This window comes from Elephas maximus, chromosome 25, assembly GCF_024166365.1.
Source record: "Elephas maximus indicus isolate mEleMax1 chromosome 25, mEleMax1 primary haplotype, whole genome shotgun sequence".
Taxonomy (NCBI): Eukaryota; Metazoa; Chordata; class Mammalia; order Proboscidea; family Elephantidae; genus Elephas; species Elephas maximus.
The window spans coordinates 32806802-32824156 of record NC_064843.1 but is presented as its reverse complement, the minus strand read 5'-3'; the positions used below and the strand labels follow the sequence as shown (position 1 = coordinate 32824156).

Sequence of the window (17355 nt, the reverse complement as noted above, 5' to 3'; positions counted from 1 at the left end):
TTTTTTAGTATTAAAAGTGATTTCATAATTATATTTCTAAAACTCAATTTCACTTATATTTTAAGTATATTTAACATGTAAAAAAAAAAAAAAAAAAAGGATATACTCCAAAATATTAACACTGGTGAAATAACAGGTAATTTCTTACTAACTTTTCGGCATTTTCTTACTTTTTGGGGGGGCAATAATTGCAATGTAATTTTTTATTCCCATTTTTCTTGGGGGAGGCACTCATTTTAAAGAAAATAAATGCCTCCACACTTTTAGGCAGAAGTATACATATACTATTTCTGGAGTTCTTCATCTTGAATTCTACTGTCACCCTTTCTCAAATGATCTCCTGCTAGGTCAATTATATGAAATATTAACAGCAAATCAAAAGTTCAACTGGTTCAAACTAGGGTCCAAACCATAAATGAAGTTAGATCAAATTAAGAAGGACTAAATGCAAACATGACTGCTACCACTTACCCAAAAATAAAATGACTTTTTGTTTCTGAGTCAAGAAGCCGAAACCTACAGCAAGCGATTCCCTGACAATACTAGGGTGATTATGTTGTGTACACAAGTACCACAGTCACACCAAGGGATGCTGGGATCTGGAAATCCAAGAACGTGAGCCTGCCCCTTCGAGGCAATTTCAGCTTTAAGTACAATTCAGCTCCTGACAACATCTCAGCTCTGGGCATGTCCAGATGGGAAAGAATGTAGGCGACTGATTCAGGAAGAATGGGGTTTTTCAATCCCAGTTCCACCTGATGGCAAATCATGAAACCTGATTCTCTGTTTCTTTCCTTATCTGTAAAACAGGGATAATAAAAACCACTTTTTGTTACTGCTTCAAGAACTATAGATAATGTATGTTTAGTACCTATAATAGGAGCACAAAATTATTTTAACTAGTTTGCCTATGAGATAAATAATTATTCCTTTTGATGCTGATGGTTATGAAGAGATTCCACCATACTTAACATAAAACACACATTTGAAAATAACTATTTCTCTGTGGGTGTTCAGGTTGGCTAAATCCTGGGAGCAAGGAAGTTGGTTTCTCAGCATGCTCCTTTCCCATCTAATACCTTAAGAGTCTATTTCATGTTGCTTCTGCTAGCCACTGCTATGACATCCATCCCAGTAGTGGGAGGGTCAGGCTGCCTGGGAGCACAAGGTTTCAGCTTCCAGGTACTCATTACTTCCTTCCATTTCTTTCAGGGCCAGTCAACAAAAAAAGTGGCACATGGAGAGTTGCTGCTTCATTTTATTGATTTTCAAAATGCAATGAAACTACCAGCAAAAATAGACTAGAAAGAGCAGTATTATTTAGGAAAATGTTAATAAGTCAGGTTGAATTTTTGGATTTCCAAATATAAATTAAAGAGAAATCTGTACTTTGTATTAATATTTAATTTGGCTTTTTCTTTTAGGAAAATATTTCATTGTTAAGAAGTCTTCCCATGAAAATGCAGATCAGAATTTGAAATTCTCATGGACTCCAGACTTTCTGGAGCCATGAAGGCTGGATAAACCCCTGAAATATTGCCCTGAGATAATCCTTGAACCTTAAACCAAAAATATCCCCCGAAGTCTTCTTAAAACCAAACAATAGTTTAGCTTAACCAGTAAAGAATATCTGCTTGAACATTGTGCACTGTCAAGATCTATGCATACGGGATCAAACTGACAACAGCAACTCGAAAGATTAGATAGAAAACTTAGGGGGCAGTGAGTTTACCTTAATAGAGGAGGGACAACTCAGAAGAAGAGGGTGAGAATGATTGCACAACTTGAAGAATGTAATCAATGTCACTGAATTGTACATCTAGAAACTGTCGAATTGGTGTATGTTTTGTTGTGTATATTCTCAACAACAACAAAATAAATAATATGCATGGAGCTGGAAGACATTACCCTGAGTGAAATAAGTCAATCACAAAAGGACAAATATTATATAACCTCATTTATATAAATAAAGACAAAAAAAAAAAGGCAAATGTATAGAGAAGAAAGTTTGTTAGTGGTTACCAGGGCGAGAAAGATGGGTAAGAGGGGTTAACGGTGATGGAAATATCACATTGATTAACGGTACGGTTGCACAGCTGATTATTATAATTGCTATCAATAAGTTGTATACTTGTAAAAAGTTGTTTTGGCAAAAGTTGTGTGACATACATACAACAATGACCAAAAAAAAGAGTAGCTGCTGAGGTTGCTGATGTACAACCAAAAACCTCCAGGATTTAGTTTCTTGGTTTAGAGGTTTAGGGTCATGGTTTCATGAGACATCCTAGTTAGTTGGTCTAGTCACATGTTTGGTGCTTCTTTTCTACCTCCTAGTTAGCTGCATAGTACTCCGGGTATTAAAAGCTTAAAAGAGGCCACCCAAGGCACAATTGTTTTCTTTTCTCCTGGAACAACACAGGAGAAGGAGTGTCAGGAACAGGAGGAGGAAACGGAATGTGAGGCTAACTGCCTCCACAAACAACTGCTTCCTTTGCCAGGAGACCAGAGGAAGTGAATGGTGCCAGGCTACCATTATGGAACATTTTGATCAAAGATTCGATAGAAGAATCCTGATCAAAAGGGAGAAAATGCAGCACAGAATTTCAAATTCTCACACACTCCAGGCTTCCTGGAGCCATGAAGGTTGGATGAACCTCTGAAACTACTGCCCTGAGATAATCTTTAAAACTTAAACCAAAAATAATCCGACGTAAAAAATATTCCTTAAAACCAAACAATAGTTTCGCTTAACTAGTAAAAAATGTCTGCCTTGAGTACTGAGTGCTTTTAACAACTATTTATATGGCATCAAATTGACAACAGCAACTTGAAAGATTAGCAAGGAACCTCAGGGGGCAGTAAGTTTGTTAATAGGGGAGGAACAACTCAGAAAAGAAGAGAGAGAATGGTTACAAAACTCAAAGAATGTAATCAATGTCACTAAATGGTATATGTAGAAACTGTTGAATGGTATATGTTTGGCTGTGTATACTCTCAATAACAACAAAATGAATAAAATTAAAAAAAATAAGTAAATTAAAAAAAAAAAAGTCTCCCCACCAGCCCCTCCTCCCAACCTTTTCTACAGTGAGGTGATAACCTTCATTTAACACCTGTGACTGAGGTTTCCAACAGCATTTGAGGAAAGGAGATCTTAATCACAAAGAGGCAGCTGAACCCAGTAACCTACAACAATAAAACAGGCACCTGGCAGGCAATTTCTGAACATGATAGGAAATCATTTAAATAAACTTCATCCAAAGACCAAAAGAACACCGTTACTGTTTTTGTTGGGTGCCATCGAGTTGATTCCGGCTCATAGTGACCCCGTGTGACTGAGCAGAACTGCCCCATAGGGTTTTCTAGGCTGTAGGGCTTTCTCTTGCAGAGCTGATGGGTGGGTCTGAACCACCAACCTTTCAGTTAGCAGCTGAGGGCTTAACCATTGCATCACCAGGGCTCCTAACAAATCATGATTAGCTATGAAAAGAAATTCACTTCTATAAGATCACCACCATAGGAAGTGAAGTACGGCAGAGATCCTGTACACAGCCTTCTTTGGTGCTTGTACAGTCCTTACCTGACAGTCAAAGTCCTGGAAATTTCGTGTACCATTCTGTCAACAGAAGGCAGAAAACACAGTCAGTTTCCCCATGTGGCTTCCCCAAACGTGCAGCAAATTCAGTTCACAATGAAAGTAGTGGATGTGTAGCCTCTTGATAGTTCTCTTCAAAAGGCTTCAGAGGCAGGTGGATTCTAACATGCATTAGTAAAGGGAAAGCCTTTAGAGGTGATTACACTTTGGCGGGCTTACTATGAAAACAAAGGAAAGGAGCTTGGTTTCCCATCTTTAAACTTCTTATCTCCCTACCTTAATCAGAGAGTAAAACGTGGGCCAGAGACTAAGAGTATACCCATGGTACATGCAGAAAGTGCCTGGGAGGAAAGGAGTTGAAGGACAACCCTAAGGGTGTTGAAGGAGAGCAGATGCCATGATACCCAGAACCAGGAATTAGAGAAAGGATTAGAAAGGGGACAGAGACATGCATGGATTAGAAATGGAAGACTTGAAATATAACAAAGAAGAAAGGATGTATCACTGAAGGAGGGAAAGAAAGACAAAACAGGATTCCTAATACACTGGGGCACCTATCTATTGTATCCCATAAAATTGCTGATGGAAAAAAAGGACAAATCACTAAATCATTTAAAAAGCATATCATAGTAAAAAAAAAAAAATCCAAGGCTCAGGTGGACACTTGAGACTATGTTGGCATCTCCTGCCTAGAGGGGAGATGAGAGGGTGGAGGGGGTTAGAAGCTGGCGAAAAGGACACGAAAAGAGAGAGCGGAGGGAGGGAGCAGGCTGTCTCATTAGGGGGAGAGTAATTGGGAGTGTGTAGCAAGGTGTATATGGGTTTTTGTGTGAGAGACGGACTTGATTTGTAAACTTTCACTTAAAGCACACTAAAAATTATTTAAAAAAAAAAAAAAATCCAAGGCAAATTCACCAAGCTTCTAAAAAGGGATTATGATATAGTAATGTCTGATTGAAAAAAAAATCAATGGCAATGACTCAGAAGTATTTTTACAGCATTTCAGATGCTGGAGTTGCAAGAGTATGACATAGAGTATGAAAAAAGTAACAAGTGACATATTTGGGAGGAAAAAAAACCCTGCCAACAAGATTCTTCCCTAAGTATAAGCATCTCCCATGAAAAAACCTCTCATTATTCTGAAACTGTGTTATCATATCTATTCCATCTCTACAATGGCTTCCTGGAGGCCTGGAGCTGCCAAAACAACGCCCTTCCAAAAGCTGCTCCTCCAGAGACCTCGTAATCTGATGCCAAGTGAGTACTAAGCACAATCCCATTCCCCTTCAAGATACTCTTAAGGATCCTGTTAGAAACTGCTCTTCTGTATTCTACTACCCACACTGCTGGCAGGACTAAACAGTTACAGAGGTTAAAAGCACAGACCATGGTGATACAAACACCCAGAGAAACAAACTGTCCCTCCCGTGAGAGTAACAAGTGGAACCAACTGGGAGGATCCAGAGTTGCACTATCCAACATGTGGCAATTTCAGTCAAATTAAAAAAGCCATTTTCTCAGTCATATTAGGTATGTTTCAAGTGCTTAATAAACACATGTGGCTAAGGGCAAACTTATTGGGCAGCAAAGATACAGAGCATTTCCATCATTGCAGAAATTTGTGCTAGACAGCACTGATCTAGAGATGAAAAGCTATTGAAGGAAGAAGGTTATGGGTGGTCAGTCCTTGTTTCTCCAAATGTAGCAGTAAAGTCATAACAGATTACCACCGAAGAGACACCACTGGAAACAGGCAAAGAGACAGCTAATCCGAAGTATGGGACTTCAGTGGGACTGGGTAGCACACTTCCAAGGAGTGTTGCAGTTGATAAAAAGGATCATAGCGTTCCACAGTTTCAACTAGCCCCATAAAATGCCCAAGAACGTCTTCAGAGAAGTCATTTTGTTTAATTTCCAGTTAGGCTATGAGAAGCAGAAGGAAAGGCCTTCCCATGGACTAGGGTAGGTGGTTTCAGTAGGATATAAAATGACCAGTCGCTGAGCCCCCTGTTTCTAATTCAACTTGTACCTTCCCCAAAATGTAGCACAGGACCTGGAATAAATCAGGTACCTGATATGTATTTATAAAATGAATAATCCAATATAACGTAATTAAGTGTTGAGGTTTTATTTGTTAGACTTTGGGTCAACAACAAAAAACCCTACAACATTCCAACTTAAGATACAATATGGTTATTAAATTAAAAAAAAGTAGGATACAAAATGATCTTTACATTTTGTGCTTTTTGGATTAATGCTAGCCTTGTTGGGGTGAGATGGTATCTCATTATAGTTTTGACTTGCATTTCTATAATGGCTAATGATCATGAACACTTCCTCATATATCTGTTAGCTACCTGAATATCTTCTTTGGTGAAGTCCCTGTTCGTATCCTTTGCTCATTTTTTTTTTTTTTTTAATAATAAACATTTATTTATTTATTTTAAATTTTTTATTGTGCTTTAAGTGAGTTTACAAACCAAGTCAGTCTCTTATGCAAAAATTTATATATACCTCGCCATATCCTCCTAGTTGCTCTCCCCCTAATGAGACAGCACACTTCCTCTTTCCACCCTCTATTTCCATGTCCATTCAGCCAGCTTCTCTCCCCCTCTGCCTTCTCACCTCCCCTCCAGATGGGAGCTGCCCACATAGTCTCATGTGTCTACTTGATCCAAGAAGCTTACTCCTCACCAGTATCATTTTCTATCTTATAGTCCAGACCAACCCCTGTCTGAAGAGTTGGCTTTGGGAATGGTTCCTGTCCTGGGGTAACAGAGGGTCTGGGGACCATGACCTCCAGGGTCCTTTCAGTCTCAGCCTCAGACCATTAAGTCTTGTCTTTTTACCAGAATTTGAGGTCTGCATCCCACTGCTCTCCTGCTCCCTCAGGGGTTCTCTGTTGTGTTCCCTGTCAGGGCAGTCACCGGTTATAGCTGGGCACTATCTAGTTCTTCTGGTCTCAGGCTGATGTAGTCTTTGATTTATGTGGCCCTTTCTGTCTCCTGACTTTTGCCCATTTTTTAATTGGGTTTTTTTGTTGTTGTTGTTGAGCTTCTGCAGTATTTTATAGATTTTAGAGATTAGATGCTGATTGGATTGGTCATAGCCAAAAAATTTTTCCCAGTCTGTAGGTTGTCTTTTTATTCTTTTGGTGAAGTCTTTGGATGAGCATAAGTGTTTGCTTTTTAGGAGCTCCCAGTTATCTAGTTTCTCTTCTGGTGTTTGTGCATTGTTAGTAATATGTTGTATACTGTTCATGCCATGTATTAGGGTTCCTAGCGTTGTCCCTATTTTTTCTTCCATGATCTTTATTGTTTTAGATCTTATATTTAGGTCTTTGATCCATTTTGAGTGAGTTTTTGTGCATGGTGTGAGGTATGGGTCTTGTTTCATTTTTCTGCAGATGAATATCCAGTTATGCCAAAACCATTTGCTAAAGAGACTGTCTTTTCTCCAATTAACGGACTTTGGGCCTTTGTCGTATAATCGACTGCTCATAGGTGGATGAATTTACGTCTGGATTCTCAATTCTGTTCCTTTGCTCTACGTATCTGTTGTTGTACCAGCACTAGGCTGTTTTGACTACCCTGGTGGTGGTATAATGGTTCTAAAATCTGGTAGTGTGTATAAGTTTTTGTATGAGAAACTGACTCGAATTTTAAAGTTTCACTTAAAGCACAATTAAAAAAAAAAAGCACGAAAGGAAAGAAAAAAAGGTCTTTATAGTTTGATCTCAACTACATTTAAATATGCATTTAAAAAAGATACTAGAAAAAAACATTATTAACAAGAGCAGCTATTTCTGGGTAGAGATATTATGGGTGATTATAATTTTCTTTATACTTTCCTATAGTGAGCATGCACTTCCCCTTTTGTAATTAGAAAACTGGAAAAAAGGATTTACTATGGTATAAAGGTATGTTTGTAATTTGTAATATAAGATTGAAAAATTCACTTAATTTTTTGAGGAATGATTTCTAATGATGTCATAATAGGCCATATTAGGGCTTCAATCTTATACGATTCCCAGAGGTATTGTTAGAGATTATTTGGAAAGATTAGAAAAAATCACTCTAGCCTGAACTAAAATCTTGGACATAGAATAAAGAGCCCCAATTTCTGATGAGCTCTTTGGGAAACAGCTGTCACTGTATGAATTCCACTCCTCGCAATCATCTGATCACAGCTAGGAGGCATTTTGTGAGGCTCTGAGATGAGTACAAAGGGAAATGCCAAAAATGAAAGAAGCAATTCCATCCAGAAACTCAAGCTATTCTTACTGAATACCTAGCAAAAAAACAACTAAGTGTTCTCAATCTAATATATACAGCAATGTATAAGAAAGGGAAAAGGATGCTATTATTTCTCATAAAAGGTACTAATAACTGCAGAAAGACTAACACTTGTTTTCGTGGCTTTTTTTTTTTTTTTTTTAAAGAGCTGCAGGACCCTCTTGGAGAATGGCGTTGGGCTTTATGACTGATCATCCTGGAGAAAAGGATATGACCAGATCTGTTTGTTAGTGTTTGGGATCAGGGTTTCTGAATGGAGATCGTTAGCTGGTCCCCCACTCAACTGTGGTTAAACTGAGGGCATGTTCTCTGAATTCCTTAAAATTCAATACTATTCACGGGGGGCGGGGGGGGGGGGCACGTTCTGGAAGGCTGAGGATTTCCCTGCGGCCCAGAACAAAGTGACCTGTTTGTCTCTGAGTCCACTCTGACAAAACTTCCAGAAATTTCAAGCTGCGGGTATTTTCTTTTTTCTTTCTGTCCATTTTGAAGGTATCATCAATTCCATGTTCAGAGAGATTCCTGCACTACACAGACTTAAGCAGCAGAAAGGGATTCAAGAAAACAAAACAATAGGATAAATTTGGGAGAAGAGAGAAAAAAGAATAAATCAAGGGAAAAGATCAATTATTACTGAAAGTTACAATCAAAGTAGAAGCTAGCTAAGGACAGTACTTCCTGGTGGAGCCTAGGGCCAAATGCAGAAGGTAAATGAAGTAGCTCAAGAAAATAAATTAAAAGTAAGTAATTCTCTCAAATATAAGTCTAGAGAATAAGCAAAAAGCAAGTGAGAAGCGGTCAATGAATGAAGTATGAAAAAAAATGTGGGGGATGATAAAGACAGGTAATTGCTAGGAAAAAAGAAAGCTATAGCTTCCCACCACAAGATCTCGTAAGAGGCATACATAGTTTTGAAAAACAATAGGTAACATACATAATAAAAAGATGAGATACCTAAGACCTGAGAACCGATTCGGGCTGAAACCACATGTTCCGTGAACTTGAAGTTAGACACCGTATCTGATTCACTATTCCCAACCCTGGTACTTAGTACAACGAACACTATTTTGTAGAGGTTACAAAAAATGTCAAAATAAAGATACTTGAGTAAGAAACGAATATCAAAAACAGAGGGTTCCATGCAATTGATTGATGTGCTGGGAACTAAAGTGGGCAGGAGTTTACAACGGCAAAGGTTTTAGAAACAAAACGATAAAAAACAATCAAAGAGAATAAAATATGGCATTTCTATCAAGAAAAAAAAAAAAAAGACAATAATCCTCACCAAAAGAAAGTGAAAAGAAAGATGGGGAGTTGTACAAACAGAAGGTTAGATAAGCCCGGAAAATACTCAGTTTTTCTTTAATGGTAAAGATTAATATAATCAAGTAATATAAAATAAAAAGCATTTTACAATTGTCAGTAAGCCATTTTTAAGTAGAAATGTGTTCAAGCTGATAATGGAGAGACAAAAGTAGAAATTCTATGTGTGTGTGTGTGTGTGTATGTACTTCAGGTATCTATGTTATTACCTTCAGAAACTGAGCCTTCATAAAGAAATTTATAAAAAGGTCATATACTTAGATAAAACAATCTCCAGGTAGAATCATCTACAGATTACTAAAAAAAAGACAATTTCGATTCTAAAATAACCTCTAACATAACATACTATCAGGCTAATTTAATGTTAACTGTCACTGAGCCCTGCATTAACAAGTCTTTGGGCGCACTGCTAAGGTGTGGCTAGGGCTAAACTCCTCCCACCGTCTCCTGTTGCCTCCGGTAACTGGTTGGGAGTTGACTGTCATGATGGCATCATCACTTGCTTGAGAGCTCATTTCCTGCTCCAGGCCTGTCTAGGGCATTTCTCACAATAGATATAATCACCTCTTGGTCAGCATATTAAAGGACACCCTCTAGTTCACACTAGATACAGCACTCATGAATATCCTTTAATGAAAATGTTAATAAATCTGTTTTCAATTGCAACTGCTTCCTTTTTTTCCCCCTAAGAGTCTCTGGCATAAATCCTTTGCCTGTGTCTGCTGTCCTGGAGGTTACAAAAATATTCTTCCTTGGGTTCTCCCTCCTCTAATTCCAATATCCTTCTCCCTCCCCTGCTTTACACTTCCAGTCACTGGTAGACAAAGAAACTTAAACTGCAACAGGGTTTACCTCACTTTCTAATGTAACAACCAAAACAAAGGAAATAACTTGTTTCCTTTCTCCCTACTAAATATTTATTCCCCTTCCCCATATTTCGTCAATTTTTCAGAAGCCAATTGTGATCCCTTACTTGTTTTCTCAAGCTTGGCTTTTACCTTTCAACCAGGCACATTAGTATCTGAACCCATAAGCAGGGAAAGGAAACCAGTAAAAAAAAAAAAGGAGAAACCAGACAGCTCTCCTGCTTGTTACTAGGTTCTTTGGGTGAGGGAGTCAAAAACAACCAGTTCCAAGAGGCAGCAGGAGATAGCAGGAAGAACCCTAGACCTCCTGATCCACATCTATGTCAAAAGACATAGTTTCTAAGTTCTGACTGAACCATCTTCCTAGACATTAGCTTTGGACAATTCATATAGCCTCTCAGAGCCTCATCTGTAAAATGGAGTTAAAAGTATCTTCTTCACAAGAGGTTGGGAGACTCAAAAAATCATTTCATCTGCCTGTGCAATCTCTGCCCCCTAAAACAAAGGCAAGTGCTGGCAGTTGCTTCTTTTCATCACTGGAGCCAAAACAAGAATGTTAAAATTACCCGCTTCTTCACAATTTTGAACAGTAGACAAAATTACAGGCATACTAAAATTAAATGGGAAAAGTACCAACAAATGACAAGAGACAAGTTAACATAAACCTTGCTTAAAGCTATATTGAGCATGCTGCCTTACAGTCATCTCTGGACATATTTCTCCACGATAGGTTGGGACTAGACCTCCTTTAGTTCCCCGAAGCCTAGAAGGATACAGGGATTTCTTTGGCTAAGACTATATTTAGAAGGAGAATGGACAAAAGGTGAGACGAACTGATATGCCTCTCTACGCTTTTCCTTCAAGAGACAACGCAAGTCACAGATGTCATGCCAAAACATCAACAGAGTCAACACAGTGGGAAGGGCTCAGGTTTTGGAGTCACAAAGACCTGGGTTTCAGTCCTGGCTCTGCCACTTACTGACTCGGCAGGTCAGCCCTTCAGTCTCAAGCTTTTCAACTGCGAAGTGAGAAATAATACTATCTTACTTCACAAGAATATGCTGAGGATTCAAAGAGACCATGTAGGTAAAGCATCTCGTGTATAAAAAGTACTTAATAAATAGTGGAGGGCATTGGTGGTTCAGTGGTAGAACTGTAGCCTTCCACGTGGGAGGACGGGTTCGACTACCAGCCAGTGCACCTAAGTGCAGCCACCAATCATTTGTCAGTGAGGCTTGTGAGTTGCTATGATGCTGAACAGGTTTCACTGGAGCTTCCAGACTAAGACAGACTAGGAATAAAAGCCTGGCAATCTACTTCCAAAAATCAGCCATTGAAAACCCTATGGATCACAGTGATCCATTCCCGTTGTGCCTGGAGTTGCCATGAGTTGGGGGCTGACTTAACAAATAAATAATAGCAGGATAGGCAAAAACAAAAAACAAAAAAACCTCAAGACATCTACTCCTCCTCAATCCTGGAGGCTTATCCCCCCACAGCAATGGTTCTCAATCAGGGTGACTTTGCTTCCCAAAAGATATAGTGCAATGTCTGAAGACATATTCATTTGCCACAACTTGTAGAGTACCACTAGCATTTACTGGGTAGAGGCCAAGGGTGCTGCTAAGTATCATTCAATGCACAGGACAGTCTCACACGAAGAACTATCCAACTCAAAATATCAACAGTGCCAAGGTTAAGAAACCATGCCCTATAGCTAGCATTCACTGGTGCTCAATCTGAGTAAGCTACTTCATCTTTCTTAGCCTTAGTTTCCTCACCAGGAATATGGAAATAAATTTATCTGTGCTCCCTACCTCACTAGGCTACTGGGAAGATGAAAGGAAACAAGAGGTGAGAAGCCTTATCATCACGATACTTCCCACAATGTACGCAAAAGCACACGCTTGCTGGGCAAAGACAGCACTCACATACTGGGGAGGAAGGAAGGCTAACAGGGGTCAAATTCTTTGTTAGGGAATGCCACCATGCAAAATGGTCCTCTTGACAGTCTACCTCTATAAAGCTTGGCTGGAGCAGGGGCGTGCTCATGAATAGCGATGGGATTGGAGCACTTCTCAGGGAGACAGAGAAGCAAGATGGAATGTGGGAGTGGGTGGGAATGGCACAGTGATACCAAGGAGCTGTTGACAGATGTTAGGCATGCGTCAGACACAGCCAAGGCATCGCTGTGACCTCAGAGAGGAGAACCTAGATGTTAATTCACTGTCTTCCTATAGGCCCACAAACCCATTGCCATCGAGTCAATTCTAACTCATAGTGACCCTGTAGGACACAGTAGAGCTGCCCCATAGGGTTTCCAAGGAACAGGTGGTGGATTTGAACTGCTCACCTTTTGGTTAGCAGCTAAGTGCTTAACCACTGCACCACCAGGGCTCCTTTCTATAGTCACATCTACTGAATCTTTCCTTTTCCAGTGGTCTTCTCTATGAAACAGCCAGTCAACTCCTGCCACTCTTCATTTAGGTACCTCCTTGGAAATCCTGTGGACTTGCAGGGTCAAGGAAGGATCTTCCTCTTTTTGATGCCCCAGCCTTCAAACATCCGAAACCCGTTAGGTCAAGGGATTCCAACACAAGTTGATCAAAATCACTTTAGGCACTGTTCTCAACTTTGGGAACTTTCAAAAAAATTTCAGCCATACCCTAGACCAATTCAGTCAGAATCTCTGGAGGCAGGACCCAGGCATCAGTAATTTTTAAAACTGCCCAGCCAAAGTTCAGGACCACTGCTCTTAGGCAGGTGTGTGTTTAATTTTTCTGGGCTCCACCTCTGGAAATTCTGATTTAGTTGGTCTAGAGTGGGAGCCAGGTATCTGTAGGTTTAAACAATTTCCCAGCTGGTTCTGATGATCAGCCTGGTCCAGGACAGATACTGCCTTTCTGAAGCTAAACTCCAAACTCCCTCCTTCCTTGTAACTATTCATTTCTGTTGCTACAGGCAAGTTTTACAGATGCAGATTTTATTCTTTCCTCCTCTTCACGGTGCATCATTTTGGGGACAGCACTTCACATACACAAAAATACAGTACTTAAGGAAGGAGAGACAGCTTTCTGAAAACATGAGGGGAAACGACAGGATAAACCAGATGGGGATTAAAAAAGTGTCCAGCTTGTCAAGGGAGGAACAAGAAATCTGGTGAAAGATAAAGGACAGGATGGGAGTGGGGACGAAGAGAAGAGGTCACAGGGATGAAAATGGAGCCGGCAAGATTCAATAGCAAATTAATATAGACATAAAGTCAGCAGCCGCAGAAGTGGTAGGTGGAGGGCTTTGCGTTGGGCAGAGAAAGATAAGACAACAGCATCTTCTGATGTAGCCCTCCCATTCCAATCTCATCTACCTTTTTCCTTACTTTCCATCAAAACTTCCCTCAAAGAAGCCACGTACTCATTCACACCAAGCTACAAGAGACTTTAAAATACAGGACAATGAAAACAAACCAAAAAAAAAAAAAAAATAGGATCCACAGTGGCAGATACAGGTTGGTGATATTTCTAAATACACAACTGCAGGTGCTCCTCATATATTAGAGCACACAAGTGGCACAGTCAGGGAAACCTCTTAGGCATAACCAAACACCCCCTGGGATGAAGTCCTCAGGCTTGAAGGCAAAGGACCATAGACTCAGGGTACTTCTACGTCAACTGGCACAACCTAGATCGTAAAGACAATGTTCTACATCTTACTTTAGTGAGTAGCATCAGGAGTCTTAAAAGCTTGTGAGCAGCCATCTGAGATGAAACTATTGGTCTCTTCCAGTTCGGGGCAAAGGAGAGTGATAAAAACCAAAGACTCAAGGGAGCAATGAGTCCAAAGGACTAACAGACCACATGAACCACAGCCTACACAACCCCAAGAAGAAGAGCTAGATGGTGCCCAATTACCACTACTGCCCACTCTGACTGGGATCACAACAGAGAGTTCTGGACAGTGTGGGAGAAAAATGTAGAACAAAAAACCAAATTCACAAAAAAGACCAGACTTACTGTTCTGACAGAGACTGAAGGAACCTCCAAGACTATGGCCCTAAAACACCCTTCTGACCTGGAAATGAAGCCGTTCCCAGAGACCACCTTCCAGCCAAACAATAGACAAGTCCATAAAATAAACAGTTTAACACCCGAGAGAACACGCTCCTTAGATCAATCAAGTATATGAGACCGGAAGGGCAATATTTACCCAAAAGTAAAGATGAGAAGGCAGGAAGGGGCAGAAAATCAGGTCAAAAAGAAACGGGGAGCCCAGGGTGGAAACGTGGAGAGTGCTGACACATTGTGGGGAATGAAGCCAAGGCCATGAAACACTTTATGTACAAACTATCAAACGAGAATCTAATTTGCTTTGTAAACTTTCACACAAGGCACAATAAAAAAAAAAAAAAAAAAAAAAAAAACAGGATTCAAAAGAAAGAATTCAGGTACATTTACTGAATGAAGAAGCAAAGGAGAAAGGGTAAGTCTCTCTTAGTTTTTTAGTCACTCATCTCACACCACTCTTTACTTGCTGAGTCCTGGTGGCTGTCCACTATGCTGTTCATTGTGTAGTTCTCTAACACTAACATAAAAATGAGGTATATTCCTGACATCCAGGCAATCCTGATTAAAACCATGATGTTGACAGAAAGGTCACATCACAGATTTGACAAACTTTAGGGACAATATTCCAGCTGATGTCCATCATCAGCCATGGATATTAACTTTTCCTTACAGGAACTGACAGTCAAGACACCTGGCTTCTAAGTCAAACCACCTCCCACCCCCATATTTGCTGCTTAATGTTGCCATGTTATTTTCCCCTTAATATCTCTATCCATATAACAGAAAAATTTCAAGGATAACTTGATTGACTTTAGCCTAGGGAAACAAAAACAGAAGAAAGAAGAGAGAGGGAAGACGTCAACAAGAGGAATAAGAAAATATATTTAAGCAAGTATTCCCTTCATAGAACATCAAACTAAAATATGTTTTGAGTTAGCTACTATTCAGAAAATATAGAAAATGAACTAATCTCCTAAGAGAAGACTTGTATATATTTTAGGGAAAGCACAGTAGTCTTTACCTTATCATTTAGAAGTGGTTTGATCTCTGTGAGTTGAACATCCTGAAGTTCATCCATGAGGACAGATGAGAGCAGAGGGTTCTCAAGAATTAATCAGTAACTCTGAAACAGGAGAAAAGAAGTGAAGAAAAAGGCTTAAACCAGGAGTTAAAAACATAGTAGTCACAATACATTCATTCATTCAAATATTAACACTTAGTATGTGTTAAGCATTGCTCAGGGTATGAAGACACAGCCTCGAAAGTAGCCTCCGTGATCCCTGCCTCCTGGTATTCACACTGTTGCGTACTTCCCCCACTTGAGTGTGAACAAGACCTGTGACTTGCTTCTAACCAACAGAATAAGGCAAAGGTGACAATGTACTTGAGTACCTGTCCATGATTACATTACATAAGATTTAACATCCGTGTTGTTGAGAGATACTCTCTCCCCTGCTGACGTGTTGTGAGAGGGCCACATGGGCAAGGAACTGAGGGCAGCCTTGAGTTGAAAGCCAGCAAGAAATTGGAACCCTCGGTCTGATAATCTATAAGGAACTGAATACTGCCAACAGACACATGAGTGTAGAAGTGTATCTTCCCCAGTTGAGCCTCAGATGGGAAGCCAGCCCTGGCCAACACCTTGATCGCAGCCTTGCAGAGGACCCCATCAAGCCAAGCCAGGCTCCTGACACACAGAAAATGTGAGATAATAAACGTGTGTTGTCCCAAGCCACTATGTTTGTGGTAATAGAGTTATGCAGCAATAGATAGCTAATACAATAGTCTTTGCCTTCCTGGAGTGTACATTTTAGTTACCAAACATTTATAAGCAAGAATGCTCAGAGCAACAGTTTGGAGGGTAGATTAAGAGAAGACAAGAATTGAAGGTTGGTGCTGTAGTCTAGGATGAGGCCTGGAATTAGGAACGGCAATGGGAATGAAGGGGGAGATGAACCAAGGCTAAACTCACTAGTCTTAACTTGGGGAATCACAGCAGTGGATGGAGAGTATAAAGCCAGAGTTCAAGATGGCCTCCAATGAACCCAATCATCCTTGACTGCTCATATTCAATCTCTTGTGTAATCTCCCACCCAAATGAATCAGAGATGCTCTTTGTAAACAACAGAACACAGTGGAAGAAACAATATGTGATGTCCAATGCTAGGTCATGAAAGGCACTGAGTTTCTGCTTTAGTACCTTGAATCATTAGCTCTACTAGAAGCCAGCCACCATACTGTGAGGATACTCAAGCAGCCCTTTGGAGAGGCCATGTGGAGAGAAACCAACTTGCCAGTACCAGCCTGCCAGCCATATGAGTGAGTCACCTTACAAGTGGATCCTCCAGCCCCTGTCAAGACTTCAGATTACTATAGCCCCAGAGACATCCAACTGCAACCTCATGACAGATCCTGAGCCAGAATGGCCCATCAAAGTTGCTCCCAAATTCCTGATCCACAAAAACCATGAGAGATAATAAATGATTTTGCTTTGGGGTGATTTGTTACATAGCAGTAGCAACTAATACAGAGAGAGAGAGATGGAAGGAAATAAGAGTTCTGGGAAAAGAGAGAAACTGGAAGAGGGGAGGTAGGATAATGAACCATGAATCCTTCCTCATTGTGCAGGAAGCCATGGGGGAAGAGGCTGCAATCACTGGATATCGTGGGCAAGTGATTCTCACTCTGACTTCAAAGCTCCAGGCTTCATCTATGCCTTGGCCCTTACTCATCAAGTCAGAAAAAATGCTAACTCATAACAGTTGGGGCTTTAGCCATTCAACAATCATTTACTGAGTATCCACTGCTGCAAAACACTACAAAAGATACAAAGATTTCTGTTTTCCAGGAGTTTACTACAAAGTAGAGATGACAGCTATATATAGAACTAACTACAAAATGAGAAATAAAAAGAAGGGCCATAGGGGTTTAAAGGAGGAACAAAAATTACTTCTCATTGGTGGGAATCAAGGAAGCCTTCACAAGGGAGGTGACATCTGAGTCAGGACTTGAATTGCCAACCCCTTGGGATGGCAAGCTGATAACGCTGAAAAACCATGATGAATCTTTCCCATATTGGTCTACTTTATTAATCCACTTTTCTGTTGATCCTCCAGAGATAGGATGGCATGGTTTGATTTAATTAGCTATGGAAAGGGTATGTGTTCCATGCTACCTTTTAGCTCTTACTGGCCAACATACCAAAACAAATCCGG

General features: G+C 40.1%; 1 protein-coding gene across 2 annotated transcripts in view; it reads right to left on the bottom strand.

Annotated features, from left to right (window-relative positions):
• Positions 1–17355, bottom strand: part of NDRG3 (NDRG family member 3) — a 95662-nt gene that overhangs the window by 62691 nt on the left and 15616 nt on the right. Inside the window, exons 2-3 of one of the 2 annotated variants that reach the window (XM_049868722.1) lie at positions 15162–15263; positions 3581–3616 (exon numbers count right to left, since the gene is read on the bottom strand). In XM_049868722.1, the coding sequence (XP_049724679.1) occupies positions 3581–3616; positions 15162–15218 (93 nt within the window). In that variant the 5' untranslated portion in view covers positions 15219–15263. The remainder of the gene's footprint in view (positions 1–3580; positions 3617–15161; positions 15264–17355) is intronic. The other variant, XM_049868724.1, reaches the window with a different exon arrangement.